The 14,778-nt window shown below is 35.4% G+C and overlaps 1 protein-coding gene across 1 annotated transcript in view; it reads left to right on the forward strand.

Annotated features, from left to right (window-relative positions):
- The window catches only part of CCDC73 (coiled-coil domain containing 73), a 146,030-nt gene that overhangs the window by 70,580 nt on the left and 60,672 nt on the right, over window positions 1–14,778 (forward strand). The window contains 2 exon segments of the mRNA XM_043516829.1: window positions 3,913–3,951; window positions 11,209–11,344. Of these exon segments, the coding sequence (XP_043372764.1) occupies window positions 3,913–3,951; window positions 11,209–11,344 (175 nt within the window).

Consider the following 14,778-nt stretch of genomic DNA (forward strand, 5'->3'; position numbering starts at 1 on the left):
TTTTAAGTTTTCCTTTTTCTAAAAGAGTCTCACATTTGCAAGTATTTATAGTGTTACTGGAGAATGGATGCCTGGATTCTTTCAGTTGATATTGTGATTTACCCTCAAAAGTTGTTTATATTATTTCTATTTAACTTAAATAAATTAGCTAAAATGTGGTCAAATCTCTGGACCTGAATGAAAATCCAAATCAGATTCCAAATACTCTCTCTTTATTCTGTCTCATTGCATACTGTCCTTTTGTAGGGAAAAAAGATAATTAAATTCTTATCAATAAACTCTTAAAGGAGGGAGGAAAAGTCTAAAATTTTAGTTTGAGTTGATATTTGTTCTTGTTCCCCCTCTATCTGGCACTGATTCAGCAACACATTTAAGCATGTGATGAATGAAGAATTACTCTAAATCAGCAATTTTCAAACTATGGGACCAGCCCTCCCAAGGGAGATGTGGGAATGTGTCAAGGGAGGTGCCAACTTTGCGCTTTGCTGTTAAAGAGCTCTCGCTGTCAGCCCCAGATAGCTCCATTCCCTAGACCAGGAGGCAGCCGAGGCTCAGGCTTTCATTCTCCCCATGATCCTTCACCTGGAGGTGATGGGCTCTGGCTGTCAGCCCTGGGGTATCAGCAGCAGCGCAGAGGTAAGAGTGACAATGGGGCACCCTTACTTCTGTGCTGTTGCTGGTGCGGTGCTGCCTTCAGAGATGGATGCCTAGCCAGCCAGCAGCCACTTCTCTCTACTCTGCCTTCAGAGCTGGGTAGTCGTATATGTAGTTTGGGGAGAGCATAAATGACTACTATAGGCACAAAGAAGGGGTGCCTGATCAAATAAGTTTGAGAACCACTGATCTAAATGATGTAGACAGATTTTTTTTTCAGTTGCCATAATTGGGAAAGCAGTAATTGCTGTAGGTGTTTTCATGGTTCATCCTAATGTTTAAGTAGCATTTCTTGTATTATCATAAAGGTCATATATGAAACATTAATAACTTATTACTGTTTTTCAAGAACTTTAAATTGTTTATATTAGATTTTCTTTTCTAGCAATGCGTAATTGGATCTAAGGTTATTGATATTGTATTACATATTCTGTTCTTCTTAACTTTACGGCATAGAGTGGTATCTTTGGGTGTCATACTCTACATATTTCATCATCTGGTTAATGTTGAAAATATTTTAAAAGTAAAAGAAATTCCTCCACATGGCTAGCCTTCTAAGGATTTGTTTTTCTTGTTCAAACAATGACATAGAACAGGTGGTGTATAGTGTAGCTCATGGTCTGCTGACCATGATACATGGACAGCAAGTGTAATAATGGTTCTCGTGGCTTTCCTTAAGTAAGATAAACTGAAATAAAAAATATTTCATAGGATGTTAAGAATTTTGATTTAAATTTATCAACGCAAGTATGTTCAGAGTTGAGGTTGAACCTCCTTAACCCAGCCTATTATACCTAGATATAACAGTGCATGTAGGGCTCAATCTCTGTATTTGGCAAGTTCTGCAGTGTCCAGGGCTTAAGGGAACAGGAGGTCACACCTGTGTTGAAGCCACCTTTTTGTTGCCCTGATCCGGGACCCATTTCAGCCCCTGGCATGAGTTAGAGCAGCCTCAGCTGCCCACAGGCAGATTCAAGAATTAAAGAAAGAGAGGGGAAAGACAGGAAGATAGAATGCAGTGTGGGAGGATGATGGAGAACAAAGGAGAGAGCTGGAGTGTGTGGGGCGGAAAGGAACAGAGTGGATAAACCAGAGAATTAGGGAAAGATAGAGAAAAGAGACAAAGCAAGAGGAAAAAGGGAAAGAATGGAGAAGGAGTCTCCAAAGTCAGCTGTGGGATCCTCAGTATGAATTTTTAAATACTATAGGTCTGCATTCTTTTCTTTAAAGTAAAATTTCTGCTCAAGATTATAATTTTTCACTCTTAGTTTTTAAATCACTTTCTTAAATTGTCAGAATTCCACCTTAAATTGATTCATTGTTCTCTAGGCTTCCTTGTGCAAAAATGTGTTTTTTCCAGAAGGTCTACATAAACAAGACTCTTGGTTATTATATTTTTTCTTTAGTTATCCTCTGTATCCCTGATGGTATTTGAGGGTCACCTCTTATTTGCAGCCATCACTTGAAACTGCATGTTGTGGCCAGCCACCATAATTATGCCCATGATGGCAATCTTAATTGGCTATGAGGATTGTTGTTGAATGAAATTAGGTACTTCTTTCCCAACGGGCTGAACTCATTTCCTTTGCAACATTACCAGATGGAGATATTGGAAACTTAACGCTGATCTTTCACATGCTGGTCTGGGTTCATCAATACCAAGGTGATAAGTGTCTTATTAATACGTTAGCTAGATAGACAAGGCACTATAGAACACTACCAGCTGAACTGAAACTTCAATGCAAAATTTTAGTGCAAAGCAAGTTTTTATATTCAAGTGATAAATTTCTCATAATATGAATTAAAAATTGAAACAATGTCAGTCTCTTAACAACAGAAACACTAGTGAATGCTTCTGTTTATGCTTACCAATGTTGAAGGATTACATGTACAAGTGTACAAGATTCAAGAATTGCAACTAAAGTTCCAGTTATTGATTTTATAGATGGTAATCTTTGAGATCTAAAGTCTTCAAGATCTTAAGTTAGTTGGTAAATCTCACACTATTGCAAAGTTTTTGTATATTCAAAATCAGTATTTAATGTTTAGGATTGTACATTCATATATTCAAAGGTCCAGGATAGTGGCTATTGACCTAAACATTTTATCACTTCTGCAAATGATAATAATATGTGCTGGCAGTAAAATAATGCTATAGTTAAAGGTATTAAAATATCACTAACATTTGTATGTTTTATGAGATAAAAGATAAGAGATCAAATGTTTCTAATCTTACTCAGGGATTACTTGACTCAAGAGTCTCATTGACACTGATACTCTGCAGTGGATATTACTGGAGTGGAAAGTATTACAATAATGACTTCAAATGGGAATTTTTCATTAATAAGAAATGCAAGAGTTGTACTAAAATGTCTTTATTTTTCAGGCATTTATAATAGCTATTTATCTATTTGTTCTCAGTAGAGAACAGGTTCTAAATTCCTCTAGGACTCTGAGATTTCTCCAATTTCTACTTCTTCTTTCTCCCCTGTTTCTTGCAAAGGCCCTACATGAAGGTGATCTTCCCTCTAGTGAAAGTTGGTTATAGCTCCCTCCAAATATGTGGATGGTGGAGGAGAAATGTATATCACTTTTTAGCACTGCTATCACCTGTTGACTTATGAATAAAGTATGGTAGGCAGCACCTAAACTTGGATCCCCTCATTTTAATGTAATACATAAAGATTTTCTCCTATTTCTTTTGAAGTCAATAGGAATTTTGCCATTGCCTTAGCTGAAAATTGGACTGAGATTTAATTTATTTATAATAAAATGTGGTCTAAAACAACTATATTAAAGTAATTAGAAACCATGAGAAAGTTTCACAGGCACCAGTAGTTGACATTTTCACATTTGGTCACCAAACCTGGTCTTTAATTCTGGTAAATGCATTAAAAAATTTACTAATAAAATACTGTGTTGATTTATATTATGTTAAAATTTATTAAAATAAAATGTATGTCATAATACACATTTATGCTCTTTTACATTAATTTGTTTGCATTAGAATTTCACTGATTTCTTTTGCAGTCTTTAGATATTTAAATAAGTGCAATGTTATAATCTTAGTCTTACAATAAAAGAACCATTACAGTAATTGAACCAAAAAAAGGTATTACTTCATTGGGATGAACAAAATCTTCAGTACACATTGAAAATATAAACAAAATATTTAATATGTATGCATTCTTCAGTAAAGATTGGTAAAGAAAAATGATAATGTAACATTAACTGTATAGCTTTTTTGTATTTTTACAGATATCAAAATACACTTTACAGAAGAAATTGAATGAAATGGTAAGAAACTGCAAAAGCTGTAGATGACTATAGAAGAAAGAGGCCAAGAATTTTTACAGTGACAAAATAATCCCAACAGATTGGGAGGATTGTAATGAAAATACTGACAGAATTTTAGAAATAAGATATGAAAAGTAACTATTTGTTTAGACCTAACTAAAAGAAAGAGGTCACATCATCTTGTTATATGTAAAATACTTCAAATTTTTTCCTCTTCTTTTTACTATATTCTGACAATTGCAGAATTGTTTATAAAAACCTTTAATTTAGTATTTGGAATATTTTTTTCTAAAACTGAAATATTCCTTAGTTTGTAGAGTTTATGTGGTTTGTTAACTTTTGCTTATTAGAGCCAGGAAAGATTCTTTTTACAGAACATAAAAAGAATAACGATATTACATTATCCTTAAAATTATAAGGCATGGCCTAGAGTTGGCTGCATTAGGATGGGATAGTCAGGGACAATGATATGTCTAAAAGTTAATATGTTAGCAAAAAGGATATGACATTTGCGGGGGTTTTAGAGTTATTTTTAATATTAATTAGATTTGATCCAAGGAGACAAAAATTAGAGGAGAGGCAATTTACTCCCTTTGACATTGAATATAAATTCATATAGAGTGACAGTTTAGTCACTCTGAATCCTGTTGTGTGTTTTAGAAAGTGAAAGAGCGAGCTGCAGAAATATTGCTAAGCTTGATTGAATAGAAGCTGTGAAAATTCTGTTGCTGCTCAACTGGAAAGAATAAAGATAATATTGTCAGACCATTATAAACTGTGATTTTAATTAAGAAGCTCAAAAACTAGAGTCCAGTTTAGCTTTAAGTACCATGACATTTGTACTGAAAGTCATCTTCAACGCTACAGTGGTTTTACACAAAATGTGGTGAAATTGAATAATGTGTCCTTTGACCTGGGAGATAAGGCTACAAGTTAAAGATCAAAGGCAACATAAAGTGTGTTTTGTCTTATTTCACTTTTAACTTGCATTTGTTGTTAAACAAGTACTTGTTATCTGAAAAATGTTAAAATATACAAAATTACTGAATTTATATTTATATCCCTTCAAGTACTGTCTTTTACTGAGCTCCCATGTTCTGTCTTCCACATGAAAGAGAATAATATTTAAATTACAACACTTTTTGTTTGCAAACTAGAGGTGTACATACGCCTCTTAATGAAATGTTGCTTATTTATATATCCCTGTATTTTATGTTGTGTGTGTGTGTGTGTATATATATATTTAAAACTCATAATCATTAAATAATTGTCTTCAGATGCCTTGGAAACACTCAAACACTACAGTGCTGATATACTGTAAGAACCTAGATGAATAAATAGGTACTCTTAATAATTTCCTAGAAATATGTGGGAAAACATGTTAGAAACCCCTTTTTTGGACATGTTCTACTTTCTGTAATTCATATTCTCTTAGCTCTATTCATAATAGGTGCTCAGAATCTATGTTGATGGGGCCAAATAAGGAGGTAGATAGAAGTTCCTTTATCTTATCTATCTGTGTAGCAATGCAATAATGCATTTTAGATTGGGTCAAGTTCTGACAGCTTTACTCCTTGAGTCCTGTTGAAATCAAAGAGATTCTGAGAGAATAAAGATGATAGATTTGTAGCCACTGTGAGTGATAGTGGCCAGTCTAGGGACTTTGAGATTGTGACGTAGAAAATAGATAAACAAAAAAAATTCCCAAGGCATTAGTTATTTGATGCTTATTTATATGCCAGATTGTTTCATTCTTTATATTTCTGTTAAAGAAGGGTCAAATTCTGCCCTGGCTAGTGCATTGAAAATTAGCAGAAACAATGCCTAATTCATATTCTGTATCTTAGAAAACCTGCCAGCCGGATAGCAACATTTGCTTCTGCTGGGGACTGGATGTGTTGCTGTGGGCTTGTGCACTCTTTTAATCTGTAAAACAGCAATCTTCACACATTATGTGCACACCATAGAGAATCACGTTGTGCAATCAAGTTTTGTGTGGGAATCAAGGTTGCTGTGGGTTGTTATCCATTTATGAGACTGTCATATAAATTATGTTAGAATTTTTAACCAACCGGGCACAATTTTTGGTTTTGTATTTGAAAAAGATTTTAGAAAACCAAATATTAATAGAAAATTTTAATGCCATCCTTTTTCATTCCCTCCTGTTTCAATGAAAACAAAGGCCCCGATTTCCCAGTGTAGTATATTAGTTTTTATACCTGTGGATTCTAGTCCGTGGGAGGATCAAGACAGTATAGGGGATGATCGTGTAGGCTTGGTGAAAGTGGCTCCTGTGCCATGCCTTCTCCTGTAGCTGACATAGATCCAAGAGGGCATGATTGAGGAAAGAGGTCATGGCCACGTCTTCTCCTTAACCCTGCTGATCCTTAGCAGCCATTATCAGTCCCTTGGCAGTTCATGTAACTTAGTGTTCTGATGCTGGATTGGCACAGAATAGATGCAGGGTGAGCTTTTTATCATCTTTTTGCCTTTTCCCCAGCCTGCACTGTGTTATCCTCAAATATAGCTGAGGATCGGGCTAAAGTTTTTAGGTTTTTCCCCCTCTCAGACTTTTCCCAATAGTATCTGAAACGTTATGCTATGCATGAGAACCAAGGAGCAATATTATATGAAAAGTAATCAGTCTAGTTTCACTCTCTCTAAGTTGAGCATTATGAAAACAGTAAACACTCTAATTTGTGAAAAATAAATTATATTTCATAAACTGTTTTATTCTTAATAATCTAAAATATTAGGGACACATAAGGAATTTTTATATGAATATGATTTTTATCTTGGCAGTCTCAACATTTTTAGTAATTCATCCACAACTGTTCATGGCTGAAAAACAATAAAACTTGTTCTGAACTGCATTAAATTTTTTTTAAAAGATTGACTTTAGGGGGAAAAAATTTGTAGGAAATATTTGATGGGTCAAATTTTCCTGCTTTGATTTACAGATTTTGATAGCTCTCTGTGCATAATTTCCACATCATCATGCCTCAAGTCTCCTGCAGTAATAACTTCTCTGTCTCCCAGGTACTCTCAATTCCCAGTTACCACCTTCAGCCTCACTGCATATATCTGACTACTAGTGTCTCCATTCCCAGTATATCCCTCAGATGTGAACACTTCATCTTGTATCTTCCCTGCAGCAAGCTACTTGGCCCTGAGCCATTTCCCTGGACTAATTCCACCAAGAAAATCACTCTGTTTCAGCAAACAACATGGCCACAACCAATTCCACTCCCCATCCCAGCTTGTCTTTATTTCAGGTGAAGGGCACTGTAGTTATCCTTCCACATGGAGTGTCAGACTGTAGGATGGAGAAGTAAGATTCCATGGCTTCCCACTCTAATAGGAACAGACTTCTGTGAAAGCTCCAGGATCAAACCCTCTCTCTCCTACAGAGTCCTTCCAGATTTCCTCTATTTTATTTCCAACAATTATTTTAGCGGAGGGATGTTAGGGCCTGAGTAGAAGACTGTCCTGCCGGGAAGGACGTTAAGGAAGTGGCAAGCCAGTCTGATTACCTTTACTGGGAATGAAGCCAGGAGTGTGGCTTTTCCATCAGAACTCACGTTTGGGCCAGCCTTTGAGGGACAGAGGCCAGTCTCTTTCTCCCTTGGCAAGAACATGGGGAAAATAGCAAATCAGCACGTTCTTCCTAGCCGAACATCTTTTCAGAATATGTGAAGGCAATGACATTCCATTTCCCCACTGAGAAGGATATAGGGGGACTGGCATGTTTACCTATCATGAGGAAAGAAGGTGACAAAACAGTAAGATAAAATATTGCCAAGTTAAAAAACAAAACTAAAAAAATTTGCAGATCTTGGGAGGAAAAAAACAGAAGATTGGGAGAAATTTCCTTCAGATTTTGCCATAATTCTTCAAAGTATGATATTGTCAAAGCTTGGGATTCTTAAAACACACATGGTTTTGTAACATTTTAAATATGATGCATGTATTGTAATGCATTTTTGCTAAAGTAAGCCAGGGGTTTAAAAATAGGTCCTGCACTATAGAGTCAATTTGCCCTACGTTGTATCTCATTTAATATGAAAATTAATCAAATCTTTAAGAGTAATGGAAATTACCTGCATCGGGAGGAGAACATACCAATATATAAATTTATATATAGATCTATTTAAAGTTTTGACACACACAGAGATTACAGAAAAGAAATTCAATTTAAATTGACATGGCTCTTAGCTTATCATGCTGTGCCTGGCTACTTCAGAGCACAAGACCTAGAGGCAAGAAGAAAAGATAAGCATGGATTACTTAATGCCAGGCCACAAATAAAGAAACAAAGACCAGGAAATTATCTGGTGGTTATACAGGTCATGAGTTTATTGAATAAGTAACTGAATCAAATGAACCAAATCTAAACCTTGACAGGAAGTCCCTCATGGGTGTGGGTAACTCCACCGTTACTGAAATTTCTGAGCTGTCTGATGCCATGGAAAGACGCTATGGGTGTTCCTGGACTGGCCACAAGTGGTTCCATCCCTGGGACTGATTTGCCATGTTCCAGTTATGGCCCAATATAGTGTGTCTGGCATTGAAGCCTTACTCTGTGGTATACGTCTTTCAAGCCAGCTTGGCGTAGCTGAGATGGCATATTACCTAAAGCATGATGGAGGGAAATAGCTGGATTATCAGCAAGGAATGCCTACCTTAGAGGCTTCTAGGCTCCTTCTACCACCATCTGCCTGGAGCAGAAGAAAAATTTGCACTTCATGTGAGAGTCTCTAATAAAATAAACATGTCTGAACCACTGTCAGAAGAAAAAGTAATAATCAAGTGTCATCATTAACTTTCTTTTTCTTATTTTTGTTGGTTTCATTCACATCCCTAGCATTACCTAAATGCAGTTATTTGGATGGTTTTTCTGTGCTGACATAAGTAAAGGATTGGAAAAGAGAGAAGAATTATATGAAAATTCATAGGTTGAATAGCTGGAAATGATTTTATAAGTGGTTGCTGTTTCTTTATCTGTGCTTCCATTACAACTTGCAATTTGCTGTTGAGTTTAATTTTATTGTCTTATACAACATGGAAAAATTTGTATTATATATATATATCCTATTTTGCTAGTCTTAAGCTGCCCGTTTCTTTTGATTACCATCAAATTTTATCATCTTCTGATGCTTGGACATGCATTGAATTTGTTAGCCTGCAAGAAGGAAACACCACAGAAGTCAAGCATGTTGGGCAAAATTCATCCCTGTTTAGCTCCACTGAAGTTACATACAGGAATGAATTTGGCCCAACCTTTTTGATTTCTGTGTTATTCCCTAGTAGCTTAACAAATGCAATGTATGTCCAAGTAAATTAATGGAGTTACACAGGGATGAATTTGCTTCTGTATTTTTAAAGGAAATTAAAAGGAAAATTGAGCACATTTAATAGTTAAAAAAAAAACCTAACAAAAACAACAATAAAACAAACAAAAAATAAAACCCACAACAAACCAAACCAGAACAAACCAGAAGAGAGACTAAAATCTAAAGTAAAGAAAGGGATAATAAGTAGTTTTACATCTGCATTACAATAAATGAGTGGTTTCGGAGTAGCAGCCGTGTTAGTCTGTATTCACAAAAAGAAAAGGAGTACCCGTGGCACCTTAGAGACTAACAAATTTATTAGAGCATAAGCTTTCGTGAGCTACAGCTCACTTCATCGGATGCATGAAGTGAGCTGTAGCTCACGAAAGCTTATGCTCTAATAAATTTGTTAGTAAGTGAGCTGTAGCTCACGAAAGCTTATGCTCTAATAAATTTGTTAGTCTCTAAGGTGCCACGGGTACTCCTTTTCTTTTTGCGAATAAATGAGTGATGTGTCACCTAGAATATAGTTCATCTCTGGCCACCATGTCACAGAAAAAATTTATGTTTTCAGTGTTGTTGTAGGTGTGTTGGTTCCAGGATATTAGAAAGGCAAGGTGGGTGAGGTAATATCTTTTATTGGACCAATTTCTGTTGGTGAAAGAGTAAAGCTTTTGAGCTACTCAGAGCTCTTCAGCTCTAGCAAAGGTACTCAGTGTAAGGTGGAAAAGATTGTTTAGCATAAGTAGTTAACACGTGTTACAAGAGACCATTCAAGGTGAAGTGGGCTGTTAACACCTCTGCAGTCATAGGTCTAAAAAAGAGGGGGCTAGTGGGTTACAAATGTTGTAATAAGCCATAAATACAGTTTCTTTATTAAGACCATGATTTTTAGTAGCTAGCAAAGTTGTGAAGCTTCCATTCAGTGTGTTAACTATTTATGCAAACAGTCTTTTCCACCTTGTATTTATCTGTGAAATGCTGAGTACTTTTCCCAGACCTGAAGAAGAGCTCTTTAGAGCTCGAAAGCTTGTCTTGTTCATAAACAGAAGTTGGTTCAATAAAAGATTACCTCACTCAAAAAAAGATGCTTTGCTTAAAAAAAGATGAAAATTATTAGAACACTGGAAAGACTTTCATATGAAAGTTGACTGAAAAGGTTATTACTGTTTACAGAGGAAATGAATAAATAAGCTCTTTCTCTGTCAAATGAATGTTATATAAAAGGCAAATCATGAACTCCTATTTACCCTTTCCTATAAAACAATAACCAATGAAACAATAGACTTAACACAACAATATAAAGGAAATATATTTGATACAACTGTTTACCTGTGGAATTCATTGACACAAGATATCACTCATTCAAGGGTTTAGTAGGATTAAAACAAATGAAATCATATGGGTAAGTAGGAAATCCACAGTTAGATTATTTGAGTTAAAAATGTATAAGGGATATAATCCCTCATATTTCAGGGCATAAAACAACCATTGATTGGCAGTGGGTAGGAAGAAACTTCCCCTATGAATGACTTATTCCATAATTGTCCATGAATCTGATACTGATTTGCATTTGTGTTCCAATATTTTTAACCTGTTTGAGCCTAACTTTTGTTTTTGAGAGGTGACTCACATTTTAGATGTTCCTTTAGAATACAGAAACTTTTAAAATCCCTAGCTACTGTTTAGTAGTAAATAGTGAGCTTTTGTTTTTAGCAAATAACACATTGAAATTATTTTATTTAGATAATTAAAATATACTATTCTTCTTTAAATCTCTTTGCAGTTCCATTTGATTCAGAATATTGTTGGTTGAGTATGATGCTTTGATTTATCTGTCTGATAATAGTTGAAAGTTTGGCCAGCACATTTATAATTGCTAGAATTGCTCATTAAACTAATACTTGATTCCTGTTTCCAACAGGATCAAAAGCTACAATTGCACATAATGGCAAAGGAGGAACATCATAAGAAACTGAATGAAGTTGAGAAATGCTATGCTACTATCACATGTCAATTTGGAATGATAAAAGGGACTCATGAGAAATTAGAACAGAATGGTAAATCTTTCTTAAATGTAGTCCTACAGTAGTTATTTTTGTAGTGTTTTTTCCTTCTTCAATTAGTGTTTTAACATTTAGAGGTTAATCCTGTCTTCTCCATGGTATTAGAGGACCCTGCCTAGGTGGAACTGGTGAGTTTCTGTGATGGAAAGGAGGGAGAAGAATTTCTGAACCCTGTACCTAGGTCCACTGCCTCTTGTTATCTGTTTCATGGGTGCTTCCTGTATCCCGTGTAGCAGCCATGTTAGTCTGTATTCACAAAAAGAAAAGGAGTACTTGTGGCACCTTAGAGACTAAACAAATTTATTTGAGCATAAGCTTTCGTGAGCTACAGCTCACTTCATCGGATGCATCCGATGAAGTGAGCTGTAGCTCACGAAAGCTTATGCTCAAATAAATTTGTTTAGTCTCTAAGGTGCCACAAGTACTCCTTTTCTTCCTGTATCCCAGTGAGCAAAGATCATAGACCTCAGTCCTACAAAGAGCTGAGGTATCTTGCACAGTGCTGAGTGCCCTTACCTGTGATTGACATCACTGAGGGTGAAATCCAGGCTCCACTGGAATCAGTGAGGGTTTTGCCTTTGACTTCAGTGGGGTCAAGATTTCACCCTGAGAGTTGAAGCCATTCAACACCTTTCAGGAAACCTCATCAGCATCTTGCAGAATCTAGCCCTTAGAATAATTGGGAAGCCAGACTACTTTTTTCCCTTCTTGGGGGGATGAGGGGTTTGCTGCCACCTTCCAGCCATCGACAATCTCAATTGACAGTCTCCAACTCTGATTCATGTTGTTTTAAATTAAATATGTTGTCAATTGTACAGAAATAGAAAATAATAAAACAGGAAAAATGAATAGAACTAGATGAACAACATCATCTAGCACTCTCTTTTTTTAAATACTGCATAAATAGCTACTCAAGTATAACAAGTCTATACCAAACACTCATTCCCATATCTGTGCTTAAATTCTACAAAATTATTTGTGAATCTGTTGGTATATGACAAAATTGCACCAAGTATTTATGTGTGCTTACTTATGTATAACAGTTTTGCAGCAAATATGTTTTTTTCCATAAAATACCAAAATTAAAACCTATAGCTCAAATATTTAAAAGTATGTGCAATTTTGCACCCACAGATCTTGTGTAGAAAAAACCCCCGTTATATGCATATAAGTCATGAATTTATATGTGACCACACCTTTTCATGGACACAATCCTGACTTGCATGTGTATATTTAGTGTTTTGTACATCCTTTTTGGCTGCATGCAAACATGTGCACAGATCTTTGAACATTCAGTCTGCATATGTATATGTAAATACACATATGGAATATAAATAAATATTAAAAGGAGTACTTGTGGCACCTTAGAGACTAACAAATTTATTAGAGCATAAGCTTTCGTGAGCTACAGCTCACTTCATCGGATGCATTTGGTGGAAAAAACAGAGAAGTGAGCTGTAGCTCACGAAAGCTTATGCTCTAATAAATTTGTTAGTCTCTAAGGTGCCACAAGTACTCCTTTTCTTTTTGCGAATACAGACTAACACGGCTGCTACTCTGAAATAAATATTAGTTGCAAAAAAGAAAGGAAAAAATCCAAGCATTATATGTCAAAAAAGGCTTGTTTAAGTGAAGTTAAGTAATTTTTCAAAACCTTAAACTAACTAGAAAAGGAGTACTTGTGGCACCTTAGAGACTAACAAATTTATTTGAGCATAAGCTTTCGTGAGCTACAGCTCACTTCATCGGATGCATTCAGCTGTAGCTCACGAAAGCTTATGCTCAAATAAATTTGTTAGTCTCTAAGGTGCCACAAGTACTCCTTTTCCTTTTGTGAATACAGACTAACACGGCTGCTACTTTGAAACCTTTAACTAACTAGCTTTTTCTATTTAGATAAGAGTAAATTGGTGGCCTCTTCTGTGAATATTCTTGGCATTTTAATGGCTGGAGTTATTCCTCATGCGCATGTCTTTTGAAATACAGTTGTGCTTAATATATAAAACAAAAGAAAACATTTTTCTTTTTATTTATCATGGAAAAGTCCTGTTTACTCTTTGTCCTATGCAGAAAATGTTTTTTTGTGATTTTTATGGAAAAATAAGATTAGCTTTCTGTATTTACATAATTTGGAATATGTATAAATGTATTTTATTAGGCAAAGTATTTGCAAAGTAAACCACTGGAAAAAATTAAATATAACAGCAATATAAGTGCTTCTGTTCAACAAGAACATGAGCTATTCACCATAGTAACTACAGTGTATCTCTTACTGAAGAGAAAATTAATTTTATACTGTGGTATGTAATAGCCATATTAAGCATGTAGATCACTTGTAAATTCTGAATATGAATCTATAGTGAATGGAAAAGTCACAGGAATCAATACATTAAATAAACCTCTAATTTCTAACCTACTGTTTTCCTGGGATTAAAAATAGTGTTTATGAAAACAATTTGTAGACTTTGAAAATGTTGAAGTTAAAAATTGGTGCTTCATGTAGTTGTATAGTAGAGATGCCCCTCTTTCTAACGGGATCCAGCACTTTTAACTCTGGCTTTATTTATTGTTATTATTTGTTTCAATCTACCAGACTTTAAAACCATGAAGGTGAAATCCTGGCTCCACTTAAGTCAGTGGGAGTTTTGTCATAGACTTCAGTTGGACAGAATTTCACCCATGATATTTTATGTATTGGAAAGTTGTCTTGGGACATTTTAAGAAGTGTGTTACATTTTGTAATGCACATATTTAATTTGAAAATCTCTCTCATAATACTGTTACTGAGGCTATTATAAGCCTGATCACATTATAAGCCCAACTTTCAAATATTCCATCTGAAATTGACAAACTGTAAATGCCTGAGTAGAATATTTCTAAAAATTTGGTGGGGGGCGGTGGGATTAAAAAGGAGTAAGAACTGGATGCTACCCAATTTTGGAATGGGAGCTTTTGAAGAGGTAAAAAGAGGGCGCGTGAAAGGAAGAGCATGGAATAAGGGATGAAGAGAAAGTACAGGAGATCAAGGTGCATGAATAGGGATAGAGGAGACTGAAAAATACAGAGACTGGGGAACATGTACAGTTTTCTAGATGTAGTATTTTACACACTTTTACAGTGAAATTCTGGCCCCATTGAAGTCAATGGCAAAACTTTCATTGACCTCAATAAGGCCAGGATTTCACTCAAAGTTTTCAATGTCGATAAAAGTAGATTTTATGTCTCCTCTATTGCCTTTCTACTGTCCATTACCTCAATATTCCATCTAGGTATAATTGCCCCTACAGATCCTATGGATTTGCTAAACTCTGTGGAAGGGAAGCCGCATTTTGATGGGTCTCATAAATTCTGTAGAGTCTGCTCCGCACCTTATAGATAATCTCATTTAAATTTTTTGATGATAATAAAAAGTAACAGAAAAGCACAAA

This window comes from Dermochelys coriacea, chromosome 6 (genome assembly GCF_009764565.3).
Source record: "Dermochelys coriacea isolate rDerCor1 chromosome 6, rDerCor1.pri.v4, whole genome shotgun sequence".
Classification (NCBI taxonomy): Eukaryota; Metazoa; Chordata; order Testudines; family Dermochelyidae; genus Dermochelys; species Dermochelys coriacea.